The following is a 13,721-nucleotide window of genomic DNA, read 5'->3' on the forward strand; positions in this document are numbered from 1 at the left end:
GTGGCACTTTGAAAACAAACATTTTATTTACGGCCTCGGAGAGCCGTTACCTCGCGATCCCCCCCTTGTCCCTTCCGGTTTTCTTCCCTACAATTTGCAGGGATTAGGTTAGATGCTTTCTGAATGATATCAAGTTCTAAGTTTTCTGCAACTCCTACCAAAAGAATGAATGGAGACAAATTCATGGACGCCTTCTTGATTTATGCAACAAAACTGGAGAGGGTCCAGTCGTGACCCAGGTCTCAATGCCTTGCACTTCAATCTGCACACACACATGTATGTGGGATCAGAAGAGCCACCATGGCGGAGAGCTATGATTTGGTCTGCTATTCTACTTGATCTGTCTGAATTTACCACAGTTACCCCAAATGGGACCAAATCAATGGTCTAAAATCACCGCAATAACAAACTTGGCCAGACTAGATTTTGGACGGTTTGCCCTAACATAGATAGCCTCAAGGTGAACTGCATTAAAACGATTCTTTATGGTAAAGCAACATCTCTTCACAAAATGCAGCTACAATAGAACTGTTGTTGTTGTTCAGCTGATTTTGGTGGCGTCTGACTCTCCGGGACCCCATCTGGGGTTTTCTCAGCAAAGATAATGGAGTTGTTTGCCATTTCTTTCTCTAGCTCATTTGACAGATGAGGAAACGGAGGCAAACAAGGTTAAGTGACTTGCCCAGAGTCACACAGTGTCTGAGTAAGTGTCTGACACTAAATTTGAACTAAAGAAGGTGAGTCTTTCTAACTCTAAGCCAGCCACTCTAGCCATTGGGCCATTTTGCTGCCATGTAATGTACAGTAGATAGAATAGGAAAAAAAAAAAAACACCAAACATTGATTAAGTTCCCATTGTGGGCCAAGAATGATGCGAGGCTCCAGGAAAACTTTGACCATTGTCTCTGACTCCAAAGAACTCGGCCCCTTAGAAAGGCCCCAAATACAAATTGCTACAATTATGGTAGAGCTGCAGGCCTAGTTGCTACCTGAAAAATAGGTTCTTGGAGTTTTTTCATTTTTTAATCCATCTTTTCAACAACAAAGAATCCCTGATCTAAATCTGAACACGCCCAAATCCAGATACACTCCTGGTGGCCAAATGAATCAGCCTGGATTTCAATGAATGATGTGACTCACTTCGATGTGGGGTGTAGTGTGCTTATGATGTCGAATTTTTAAAATTGGAGATGAAGCCCACAGAACACACGTTTTCAATGGAAAAAAATTCTAAAATTCTAAAAGCTCTCTTTTCCCATAATTTAAACTTCAAAGACAAACATGTCTATGTTTTTATATATGTGCATGTCATTAGCATGTAAATGTTCTGCTACAGAATTCTTGAAAGGGATATGAGAAAAGCCACGGAGTTCCATTCATACCTGAACAAGAACCACCCCAGGGTGGTCATCCATCTTCTTGCAAGTCAACTAACCTATAATGTCCATGCAAAAAATTCTCACCAATTTGTGACGTTCCTCCCAGTATTTTATATGCTGAGAGCTGATCATTCTCTTATTTTTATTTATTTATTTTTTAAACTCCGACCTTCCATCTTGTAGTCAATACTGTGTATTGGCTCCAAGGCAGAAGAGTGGGAAGAGTGGGCAATGGGGGGGTCAAGTGACTTGCCCAGGGTCACCCAGCTGGGAAGTGTCTGAGGCCGGATTGGAACCCAGGACCTCCCATCTCTAGGCTTGACTCTCACTCCACTGAGCTACCCAGCTGCCCCCTGATCATTCTCTCATGAGCAAGACACTGAATAGCATAGTGCCGTGGACAGAGTGTGCTCCAAATGCGTGTTTAATGAACTTAGTTGATTTGAAGACTTCATTACAGTTTTGGGGGTCAGAGAGGAACCAGCAAGGAGTGGGCAAGAGAGAGCCCGGCTGGGCTTTGGTGATTATTCAGTTTTCAGGGGGAACGCATTAGAATGAAGAGGGGCAGGGAAGGCTTCCCGCAGAAGGCCACATTTTCATTGGGATTTCAAGGATGCCGAGGGAAGTCAGTAATCAGCAGGATGAGAACGTTCTAGACATGGAGGAGAGCCAGAGAAAATGTCCAGAGCAGACAGACAGACAGAGTGACTCGCTTACGGAACAACCAGGCCAGGGTCCCTAATAGCAGCAGAAGAAGCCTAGAAAGGCGTTAGGGTAGGAGGGGGTTTCAATGCAAAAGAGAGGATTCCGTGTTTACTCCTGGAGGTAAGAGGAAGCCCCTGCAGTTTACGGAGTTGGGGTGGGGTTTTCTGACATGATTAGACCAGCGTTTTTCGGGAAATGGCTTTAGTGGCTGAGTGGAGAATGGATTGGATCAGGGAGGCCCACCAGCAGGACATCAGAGTGGTGGCAGTGCTGGAGGAGAGAAGGAGGCCTCTTCAAAGACGTTGCAAAGAGCAAATCAACCGGCCTTGGCAATGGCTTGGCAGTGTGGGGTGAGAGATGAGGAGGGATCCAGGATGACCCCGACGTTGTGGGCCTCAACAGTCAAAGGCAAGGCAGGCGAGGGGAATGCTTTAGTCCGAAAGACAGTGGGTTCTCTTTTGGGCATAATAAGGTCAAGACGTCTACTGGCATCCAGTTGGAGATGTTTGAAAGACTGTTGGAGATGCAAGACTGGAGGCCAATAGAGGCATCGAGGCGGGAAAAGTGAATTTGAGAATCATCAGGAAAAAGATGGCAAGTAAATGTATGGAAGCTCCCAAGTGAAGCAGCAGAGAAGAAGAGGAGGAGGCCAGGGCAGACCCTGAGGGATAGCTCCAGTTAGAGGGTATGATCCGGAGGATGATCCGGCAAAGGAGGCACAGTAGGAGTGGTCAGAAAGCGAGGAGGAAAAGCAGGAGACGGCCGTATCCTAAAGACCTTGAGAGAAGAGAGTGTCCGGGAGGAGAGGGATGAACGCTGGATAAGGCTTCCCAAGAGGCCAAAGAGAATGAGGTTAGAGCAAAGGCCAAGAAGGGGCCTTTGGTGACTTTGGAGGGAGCAGTTTTGGCGAGACGATAAGTTCAGACGGTAAGGGGTTCAGAGTGCGAGGAAAGCGGGGATGGCCTTTTCGAGGAATTTAGGTGCAAAGGGCAGAAGAGAAATAGGATGGCGTAGATCAAGTGAGGGTCTTTTCATAAAAGGGGACACAAGGGCACGTTAGAAGCCAGTAGAGCAGGGGTCGGCTCTTTGGAGGGCCAGGTCGGGCTCTTTCTGCAGGAGCCAGAAAGTCCATTTTTTTCAGGCACTCTTACAGGAGCCGCGCTGTGAGCACTGGATGGCTCTCAGGAAATGACCTTTTAAAAAAGGTGGCGTTCGTGGCTCTCCCGGCCAAAAAGGTGGCCGACCCCTGCCATAGAGGAATGGGGATGATTGAGGGGCCTTCTGCTGGAGGAAACAGGATGTAATGGAATCACTTGACCAAGTCAAAGGGTGTCTTGATAAGGAGGAGCAAGGCCACTTCATCTTGGGAAACTGGGAGGAAGAAGGCAAAAGAGGCAGAAGACACACGATGGGAGATAAGGAAGAGAGGAGAAGAGGGAGTTCATGGCAGATGGACTCGATTTTTCCTGTAAAATACGCGGCCAGATCCACTGAGAGAGGGCTGGGAGGAGGAGCCTTGGGAGGTTTGAGCAAGGATGAGAAGGCTCCGAAGAGCCACCGTGGCGAGGGGTTAAGGGACTTGATAAGGGAGATAGCAGGAAGGGCCCAGCTGAGACTCTCTAACATAAACCTGTAGTGAATCGAGGCAGAAAGGTCGTGGGATTTTTCTCCGCCTTCATTCAGCCGTGCATGAAGGCAGTGCGAGTGGGAGTGGGAGTGATCCAAAGCTGAAGCTTTGCTGGGCACAACTGGCAATATGGTGAGGGGGGAAAGGATTCGAGAGAAGAGCTTTACCAAGGAGCCAAGATGGAGAGTGGCTAGTGGAGGGGGAGAACGGAGCAGCCGAGGGCGTGGAGATCATGGCGAGGAAGAAGAACGCGAGGGAAGGCAGGAGAAACGGAAAACGAATAAAGGGATCTCCGAATTCTTCCTGAATTTGGAGTGAATTAATTAAGAATATTTTCCCTTGGTTACATGATTCGTGCTCTTTCCCTTCCCTCCTCCCTCTCCCTTCCTGTGGCCAACGAGCAATTCTGCTGGGTTTTACGTGTATCGTTGGAGATCTCGGCATTCTTGAGCATGGCGGGGGTACACGCGAGGGTGGAGGAGGCTCCTGAAAGACCAACATAATAAGGTCTGTCGTTCAGAGACCAAAATGAGAACAGAACTTCGAAAAGGCCCAAGCGAGGCAAGGACTCCGGTAGGGGAAAAGGGAGCACCACAGCCAGTACAATGATGCTGACCGTGCAGATGGAATCTTTGGCAATATGATAACGATTATGGCTGACTGGGAAGATGTCGGTCCCCTAAACCAGTGATGGGCAAACTTTTAAAAGAGGGGCCAAAGGAAAGGAAATGCTCCTCTGTCAGTCTGTTTCTTTTTTCTTTTCTTTTTTTTTTTTTTTAAGATTTAAATATTTTATTTTTTTAGAAAAAGAGTAGTAAGGGCTAGGCAATGGGGGGGTCAAGTGACTTGCCCAGGGTCACACAGCTGGGATGTGTCTGAGGTCATATTGGAACCCAGGACCTCCCGTGTTTAGGTCTGGCTCTCCATCCACTGAGCTTGTCAGTCTGTTTCTAAGGCAACTCTTTCAAAGTTTCATCATATTGTATCCTACTCATTGTATTTGTCAGATGAGGCATAATGTCGGGAGGCCAGATAGAACATTTCAGGGGGCCCGTCTGGCCCGCAGGCCTTGGTTTGCCCATCACTGCTCTAAACAATCAAGGAAATTTGGAAAGCGTGGGGGGTTGGGGAAAATGAGGAGCTCTGTTTTGGGTAGGCTGGATTTGAGGGGTCTAAGCAACAGCCAGTTCAGACACCCAGGAGGCAGTTGGTGAAATGGAAAGCGCCCAGAAGCCGATCATAGCCCACAGGAGCGAGTAGGAGAAGACTAAGCCAGACGACGCAGAGGAAAAAGAGAAGAGAGGCCCGGCCAAAGCCTTGGGGAACCCAGAAGGGTTTTGTGAGGGAGGGCAGAGAGAGCAGGTCCTGGTCCCCGAGAGAGGAGGGTGCCCAGGAGGCCCAGGTGCTGGCTAGAGAGGGCGAGCGGGACCTTTGGGACGGGCCATGTGGGCCACGAGGGGCTCTGCGCTGCGGCCCTGCCACACGCGGAGACCAGAAAGCCCTTCGCGCCGCTCTCCAGGCCCAGACAGAAGCTCTCATTCACGGAGGTCACCTGGCGACTTACAGGCATTTGGAATGCCTCCAGATTCCGCCAGCCACTCCCTATACTTGGGACCCAATAACGGGCGCCTCCCCACTCGCCACGTCCACGGCCTGCCACGCGCCGTGGGCAGAGTAAGCCTGGCACGGATGCCTGTTCACACAGCGGCGGTGGTGACATTGCTCGGCGACCCTGGAAGCCCTGCGTAATTGGGCACGTTCGTCCCCCTGCGGCTCTCTTAGTTCCCTTAAGCGAGAAAGTGAGATTCCCATAATCTGGGCCGCTGAGCGCTTAGTGAGCCTGGAGGTCAACATCTTAACCGTCCGGTGCCGAATCCTCTCCTCCTCGTTCTTCCTGAATCTGAACCCGAAGCAAAGGAGAAGCACCCGCTCCGCCCTTGAGAGACGGACATCTTAACACGTAAAGATAAGGCTCGATTTACCATGAAGTTCCTCATGTAATGACTGTTCTCCTTGCTGAAATCAATCACGTAGCCGTTCAAAGACCAAATGAAGGTGAGGTCCAGCGCCGGATCGTGGGAGGCGGAGCACTGCATCGTGGCGTTCTCGCCCACTGTCACGTCAGCGTTAGCTGGGGGCAAAGTAATCCTCGTGGCATCTGAATGCAGGAGAAAAGAAAATTCCAAGAAAATGAGACCCTGCCGGACACGAGGCTCTCCCGAGAGAAATCCCAAGCCATTGGGCTCTTTTCAAGGAACTTTGTCTCCCTGGGTTTGGGGTGCGAAATCCAAGTGGAGTCTTGGAGGATTTTTGACAACTGCCATTCTCAGCTGTCCAGATGCCCGAAAAGGGCAGGGCAGGGATGCTCTTACTAAAGTGATTTGGCCCTCGAGTGGGCGACATTTTAAATGCTGATACATCACCTGTGATTAAGAGAGTTCCGGTATTATTCGCTTTTCCTCTGTTATTTTCTGCAAAGCACGTGTAAGTGCCTTCATCAGCCCTTGTGATGTTCCTGATTTCCAGGCTGCCATCGTCCCAAATGAGAATCCTTTGTTAGGAGGGGAAAAAACCAGAATATTTAAAATAAGCTTAACGCAGTAAGATCACAGTCACATTTTTTTTAAACCCTTAACTTCTGTGTATTGGCTCCTAGGTGGAAGAGTGGTAAGGGTGGGCCATGGGGGTCAAGTGACTTGCCCAGGGTCACACAGCTGGGAAGTGTCTGAGGCCGGATTTGAACCCAGGACCTCCTGTCTCTAGGCCTGACTCTCACTCCACTGAGCCACCCAGCTGCCCCCTCACATTTTTAAAAATTATTTTAATTTCTTTTAACCCCTTCCCTTCTGACTTCTAGTCAATCAAAGTATCGGTTTCAAGGCAGAAAAGCAGCAAGGGCTGGGCAATTGGGATTAAGTGACTTGCCCAGGGTCACACAGGTAGGAAATGTGTGAGGCCAGTTCTGAACCCAGGACATCCCATCTCCAGGCCTGGTGCTCTATCCACTGAGCCACCCAGCTGCCCCATTCATATTTATTTCAATACTTTGAGGGAGTACGATTTCACCTATTTAGGCAGCTAATGATCCTATCCATGCCTTAGTAGATGGTTTGAGCATTTGCTGTGGCCAAATGAATTCATCCGCTGGTTGCCAACCGTCTAGGCATGCTCCCCCATGAATTTGGCTAGGTCGGACCTTGTAAAAGAACCCATTTTGTTGCCGGGTTAACTAAGTCAGAAGCCATTCCAGCTTCCTTGGGCCCGCCAGAGTTCTACAGATATTCCCGGAACAAAGCTCCTAAGACTCCACGGATGGCTCATCATTTAGAACGCTGCGCCCGCCTTCCACCGAATTGCATGTTGCCTAAGAATGATGCAACTCGGCTGAACTTTTTTCAAAGTTGAAAAATCCACGTCCGATTTGGCTTTGGACACACATGGATAGCCGACGTCCAGCGGATAAAGACAGGCGCTCGCGAGTAACAGAGGAACTCTATTGATTAGTCCCAGAGCAGCATCGCCTTCTCCCCTCTATCCGATTTGAAGAGATCGGATTCTTTTTTATTTAAAGAGATTTTATCCTCCCAATTACATGTAATAATAATTTTCAACATAGGTTTGCTGGCATTACAAGATTCAAAGGGTCTCCTTCCTCCCCTTCCCTCCCCTCTCAGATACGAGGAGCCATCTGATCTGGGCGTACATGCACTATCACACGAAACCGGCTTCTACATTGGTCATTGTGCCGAGAGAATTCGAGATCTATACAAAAAGGACCTTAGAGATCGTAAATGCAACTCCTGTGTGTGTGTTTTTTTTAAACCCTTGTACTTCGGTGTATTGTCTCATAGGTGGAAGAGTGGTAAGGGTGGGCAATGGGGGTCAAGTGACTTGCCCAGGGTCACACAGCTGGGAAGTGGCTGAGGCCGGGTTTGAACCTAGAACTCCTGTGTTTTACAGATGAAGAAACTGAGGCCAAGAGAAACCAAATGATTCCCCACAGGGTAACGTGGGTGACAGTACCAAAGCCATGATCCGAACCCAAGACATGCAAAGCATTCTTTATTTTTGGCCTCTGGGTCCCCTGGTGCCAGCCATAGTTTTTTCTAATATATTCTTCTTTAGTGATACTAATTATAGTTAAAAGTAGCTATGATTACTGAAGGAGCAATTGATCATATTTAATTAGGAACGTGTGATATGAGGTTATGTGAGAGTATAAATATTAATTCTCAAAAATATGAAATTCACGTGCTAGCAGCATAATTCTTCGTCGGAAAGATCTAAGCTCCATCCCTCCATCCCAAGTGTATCTTCATTAAAATAGAAATTGAATCATAAAAAAAGCTTTTTTAATTTATTTTTTAAAGCCTCACCTTCCGTCTTGGAGTCAATACAGTGTATTGGCTCCAAGGCAGAAGACTGGGAAGGGTGGGCGATGGGGGTCAAGTGACTGGCCCAGGGTCACACAGCTAGGAAGTGTCTAAGACCAAATTTGAAACTAGGACCTCCCATCGCTAGGCCTGGCTCTCCATCCACTGATCTACCCAGCTGCCCCCATAAAAAAGCTTTTGAAGCCAGGGAAAGATGAATCCTGGGAAACTCCAGCTAAGCTGGTTCCACATATGATGTAGACATTTTCCACACAAATGACATCAAAGAAGAATCAGTTACCATGATTGACCATAATTTGTAAAATGATAAAAATGTAAGTCATATTTCTCATCGGCTACACTGACCTTCCTCTACAGACTTTATGAAATACTTGAAATGGAAAGATCCTTTGGCCGAGTCAGAAAAGTTATCTTTTAGTCCTGGCTCTAGCGAGGCGGCCTTAGGAAAGAACCTCACCTGTCTGTTGCCCTCTCTCTGCCTTTCCCTCTTCCCCTTGTTTTTACCTGGAATAGGGAGTCTTTGGAATAAACCTCCACAGTACATCCGACCTTCCCCCCCATTTTTTTTAACCCTTCCCTTCCATCTCCGAATCAATACTATGTATTGTTCTAAGGTAGAACAATGGTAAAGGCTAGGCAATGGGGGTCAAGTGACTTGCCCAGGGTCACACAGCTGAGAAGTGTCTGAGGCCAGATTTGAACCTAGAACCTCCCATCTCTAGGCCAGACTCTCAATCCACTGAGCCATCCAGCTGCCTCTGCAACCCCATTCTTTGAGGAGTCAATCCACTCAACTTTGATTACTCTAGATCAGTGATTCCCAAAGTGGGCACTACCGCCCCCTGGTGGGTGCTGCAGCAATCCAGGAGAGCTGTGATGGCCACAGGTGCATTTATCTTTCCTATTAATTACTATTAAAATTAAAAAAAATTAATTTGCAGGGGGCTAAGTAATCTTTTTTTCTGGAAAGGGGGCAGGAGGCCAAAAAAGTTTGGGAACCTCTGCTCAAGGCTATGGTTAAAATATCCTGATGGATGGGGGGGTGAAAACTCACTTGATTTATCTACATAGTCTTAGACCATACTTCATCCGCCATTCACCCCAAAATAGGGCATACCTGAATTTCTTGCCATCTGCCCTGCGATGGCAAAATTTACATTCAATGAATTAATCCTTACTTTCTTTTTCTTGCTTTGGAAACAGTAATTAAGTTCATGTTCCCATTGCTACTAGAAAGAATATACCAATCCACTGCTCTGTGGCTCCATTCACAATTCTGACGATTGCCTGGACCAAAGTTGTCTTCATTTCCCTACATATATTATACTATATTGTATCTTCATGTTATAAGAGTTTTTTCAAGCAGAGATTGACTTCTTTTTGAATTTGTTTCCAGAGCCTCAGATTGTGGCTGGCCCACAGTAGATGCCTAAATACTCATTCATTTACTCATTCTTTGTCTATGAAATGAAGAGGCCCAACGATCTAAATCTCTAAACTCTCTCCCCAAATTTACCTTCTCTGAAGGAGTGGATAGAAATGGATTGCAGTCAGGAAGGAGTAAGGAAGAACTTATTAGAAATCCTTCCTCTGGTGCTCATTTAGCCATGCGCCCCTGAATAAGTAATTTAATTTCTCAGTGCCTTAGACTAGGAGCCTCTTCTTCCTCGGGGACAGAGCACTAAAGAAACCTTCATATTGACCCTGAAAATCAGGCTTTCTCTGATATGAAATGCTATAGACAACATTGAACTACAAGGGGTTAAAATTTTCTGAACTGACCGAGTACTATTGACGAGCCATTCTGTTCCTTTACTCCATGAAAATTTTGGTTTCGGTGCAGCTTTAGGTTTGCATTCAATTAAAACCCGTCCTCCTTTAGCAGCCAAGGTCTTCTTCTTCATCGGATTCATTTCAAAGGTGGGAGCCATGGCTAGGGGAAAATCAACAGTTATTATTTTGGCTCTTTCTCATTTTTTCTTCTCAAAATTTCCTTCTTTCTCTAATTTTCTCTGTTCACTACAAAGAGCATGTAGGGAGATTTTAATATAGCACAATTCTTTTTCATACCAAATGTTAGCAACGTCTGACAGAAGTGCCCACTTCATTGCTTTCTTGTAATTCTATACCTAGTGAGCACAAGTGAAACCATTATACATTTTAGTCAGAACTGGATGTTTTAGGCCCATCTGTCTTGCAGAAAAATCCATTCAAATAGTTCTCAAACAAGCATACGTGAGTGACATAGAGACAATTGCTCACTTAATTAATTAACTGATTAATGAATTACTGCAGAGTCCATGGTCTATGGCAGTGATTCCCAAAGTGGGCGCCACCGCCCCCTGGTGGGTGCCGCAGTGATCCAGGGGAGCTGTGATGGCCACAGGTGCATTTATTTTTCCTATTCATTGCTATTAAAATAAAAAAATTAATTTCCAGGGCGCTAAATAATATTTTGGAAAGGGGACAGTAGGCCAAAAAAGTTTGGGAACCCCTGCTCTATGGTATTTGTTCTATGGAAGACATCAACCAATTTTTCTCAGAATGAGATTCCTGAAAGTATCATTGCCCCATCGTGACTCCAGTTCTGAGATTGCAGGATTTTCTGACTTTGTTCAGTAGCAAACTCTTCACCTTTAGAAAATGTGATTTGGATTCCTCATAGTAAAATATCTTAAAGTTATTGAGAAATATCTGCTACTCCAGACTGAATTGCTTATTAGCTCTGGGAGGGAATAGGGGAGAAGGGAGGAAGAAAACATGGATTCACATAACTTCAGAAAGCTTCTGGGAAAATTTGTTAGTAAAATTAAAAAAACCAAACCTAGAAATTTGAAATATCTACTACGAAGGACCTCACATAATAGAAGGCTGGTTTTTAAAATATTTTTTTATAGAACAATTTTATTTTAAAACAAACAATATGATCAAAAAATATCAGAAGGATGTGACTTTTATTTGTATTTATCATTAGGAGCACCATTAGATAAGATAGCTGATGTTATAAGATGCTTCATAATTTTTATTTCCCCTTTTATTTACATTATTCAATATCTTGGGTTTTGTCATAGTTTATGCATGTATGCATATACTTGTGTACATATAAGTGAAAGTTTTATGATATGTAACCATATAATCGAGATTCTTTTTAATTTTGCTGAACCATGGAATTATTTTCTTAAAGTCTAGAAGACATCAGTAACACTAAAGGTAAACCTCGAATGACTATTATCATTATGTGTGCTTCTTCTGCATTTGGAATTTGAAATTTCAATGAGATTTGTGGACACTGGTCAGTGTAAGATTTTAATTTTAATTTTTTAATCTTCCTGATTCACACAATTATTTTTAGTGGGCAATGGAAAAAACTACAAATCAATATTAATCGTTGCATTTCCAAAATAAATTTGCTATTTATTTTTAAAATTCATTAAAAATTTTGAGTTTTGAATTCCCTGCTCTTACCTGCCCCTTCCCTACCCACTGAGAAGGCAAACAATATGATATCCATTATATATGTGAAATCATGCCAAACAAATTCCATTTTAGCCATGTTAGGAAAACAAAAGCAAGAAAAATAAAGGGAAAAATTATGCCTCACTCTGCACTCAGATTACATCAGTTCTCTCTCTGGAGGTGGAGAGCAGGAGAGCATTTTTCATCAGAAGTTCTTTGGAATAGTCTTGATCAGAATAACAAAGTCATTGACGGTTGAATACTGATTAGCTGTTATTGTGTACAATGTTCTTCTGGTTCTTCTCATTTCACGCTGCATCAGTTCACATACGTTTTCCAAGGTTTTTATGAAATCATCCTGCTCATCATTTCTTATATCTTATAGCGCAATAGTATTCCATCAGCATTATATACCACAACTTGTTCAGCCACTTGATGGGCATCACCTCAATTTCCCAATTCTTTGCCACCACAAAAAGAGATGCTATAGATATTTTTGTACATATAAGTCCTTTTCCCTTTCCTTTGATCTCTCTTTGGGATATAGACCTAGAAGTGGTATTACTGGTTACGAAGGAGACCATATAGTTTTATACCCTTTTGGCCATGGTTCCAAGTGGCTCTCTAGAATGGTTGGATCAGTTTACAATTCTGCCAACAGTGTATTAGTGTCCTGATTTTTCCATATCCCCTTCAACATTTATCATTTTCCTTCCCTGTCATGTTAACTAATATGATAGGTGTGAGGTTACTAATCATTTTACATACAGTTTCTACTCTACAGGGCACATTCCATGATTATTTCTAAATCATTGAAAAGTGAATGTTGGTTCCATGATCTATTCAAAGCCTCCCCTTTCTTTCCTACTCATAGGCTGAATGAATAGATGTAAAATTCATAACCACGCTCTTTGTGGTGGAAAAAATTTGGAAAATGAGAGGATGCCTTCCGATTGGGAAATGGCTGAACAAATTGTGGGATCAGTTGGTGATGGAATACTATTGTGCTCAAAAGAATAATGAACTGGAGGAATTCCATGTGAACTGGAAAGACCTCCAGGAAGTGATGCAGAGTGAAAGGAGCAGAACCAGGAGAACATTGTACACAAAAACTGATACATTATGGCACAATCAAATGTAATGGACTTTTCTACTAGCAGCAATGCAATGACCCAGGACAATCCACAGGAACTTATGAGAAAGAACGCTGTCCACATCCAGAGAAAGAACCGTGGGAATAGAAATGCAGAAGGAAAACATTTGATTTTTCACTTGTTTATATGGGTATATGATTTGGGGTTCTGGTTTTTAAACAATTACTTTAATACAAAAATGAATAATAAGGAAACCAGTTTTGAGTGATCATATATGTATAACCCAGTGGAATTGCTTGTTAGCTCCAAGAGGGGGGGAGGAAGAGGGGAGGGAGAGAACATGAATCATGTAACCATGGAAAAAACATTTAAAAATAAATTAATTTTAAAAAGAATAGACTTTTATTAGTTAGGTGAAGAGATTTAGTGTATCTGTCATTATTTATGAGTATGTAATTTTTTTCTTTGTGGAACCCTGTGCACTGCTTCTAGGAATCCCAATGTTTTCTATACCAGACCCTGAGAAGATCCTAAGAATTCTTTTTCACTTTAAGGAATCAAACTTGAGAAATCTGGACATCTGCCTGGGAGATTTTGCCCTGAATATTTCTAATTCTTATTTTCATTTTTAAATTAGGATTAAATTGCATTAGGGATTTCAAACGGATTTGTTACCTTGGAAAATGGCATGCCTTTCTTATTTGGAATATTGGGTGGTTATAGCTTAGCAACAGCCTGGCACAGTAGGAGTAGAAACTTGATCTCAGAATCAGAAATACTGAGAGAGTTCTGTTTCTGACATATAATAGTTCTGTGACCCTAAACAAGTCACTTAACCTCAAAACAACTTTCTAAGTGCTGAGTTGCAGAATGCCTGTGAACTTGCATTAATAAAAGGACATTTCTCACACCAATGAAATTAACAAACAGACGCCCCCCAAATAAATTTGAGAGTGAAGAGGGATGACCTTATATTTTAGAAAAATAAATAGATGTGCAGTAACACATTTTATGAAACGAATATAAATGTATTCGTAAAAATTATAAGCTCATCCTTCTGCTAACG

General features: G+C 44.0%; 1 protein-coding gene across 1 annotated transcript in view; it reads right to left on the reverse strand.

The window, feature by feature from the left end:
- Positions 1–13,721, reverse strand: part of CNTN1 (contactin 1) — an 80,230-nt gene that overhangs the window by 16,732 nt on the left and 49,777 nt on the right. Inside the window, exons 10-12 of the mRNA XM_044678101.1 lie at positions 9,888–10,038; positions 6,135–6,262; positions 5,694–5,869 (exon numbers count right to left, since the gene is read on the reverse strand). Coding sequence (XP_044534036.1) covers positions 5,694–5,869; positions 6,135–6,262; positions 9,888–10,038 — 455 coding nt within the window. The remainder of the gene's footprint in view (positions 1–5,693; positions 5,870–6,134; positions 6,263–9,887; positions 10,039–13,721) is intronic.

Source organism: Gracilinanus agilis, chromosome 5, assembly GCF_016433145.1.
Source record: "Gracilinanus agilis isolate LMUSP501 chromosome 5, AgileGrace, whole genome shotgun sequence".
In the NCBI taxonomy this organism is placed as follows: Eukaryota; Metazoa; Chordata; class Mammalia; order Didelphimorphia; family Didelphidae; genus Gracilinanus; species Gracilinanus agilis.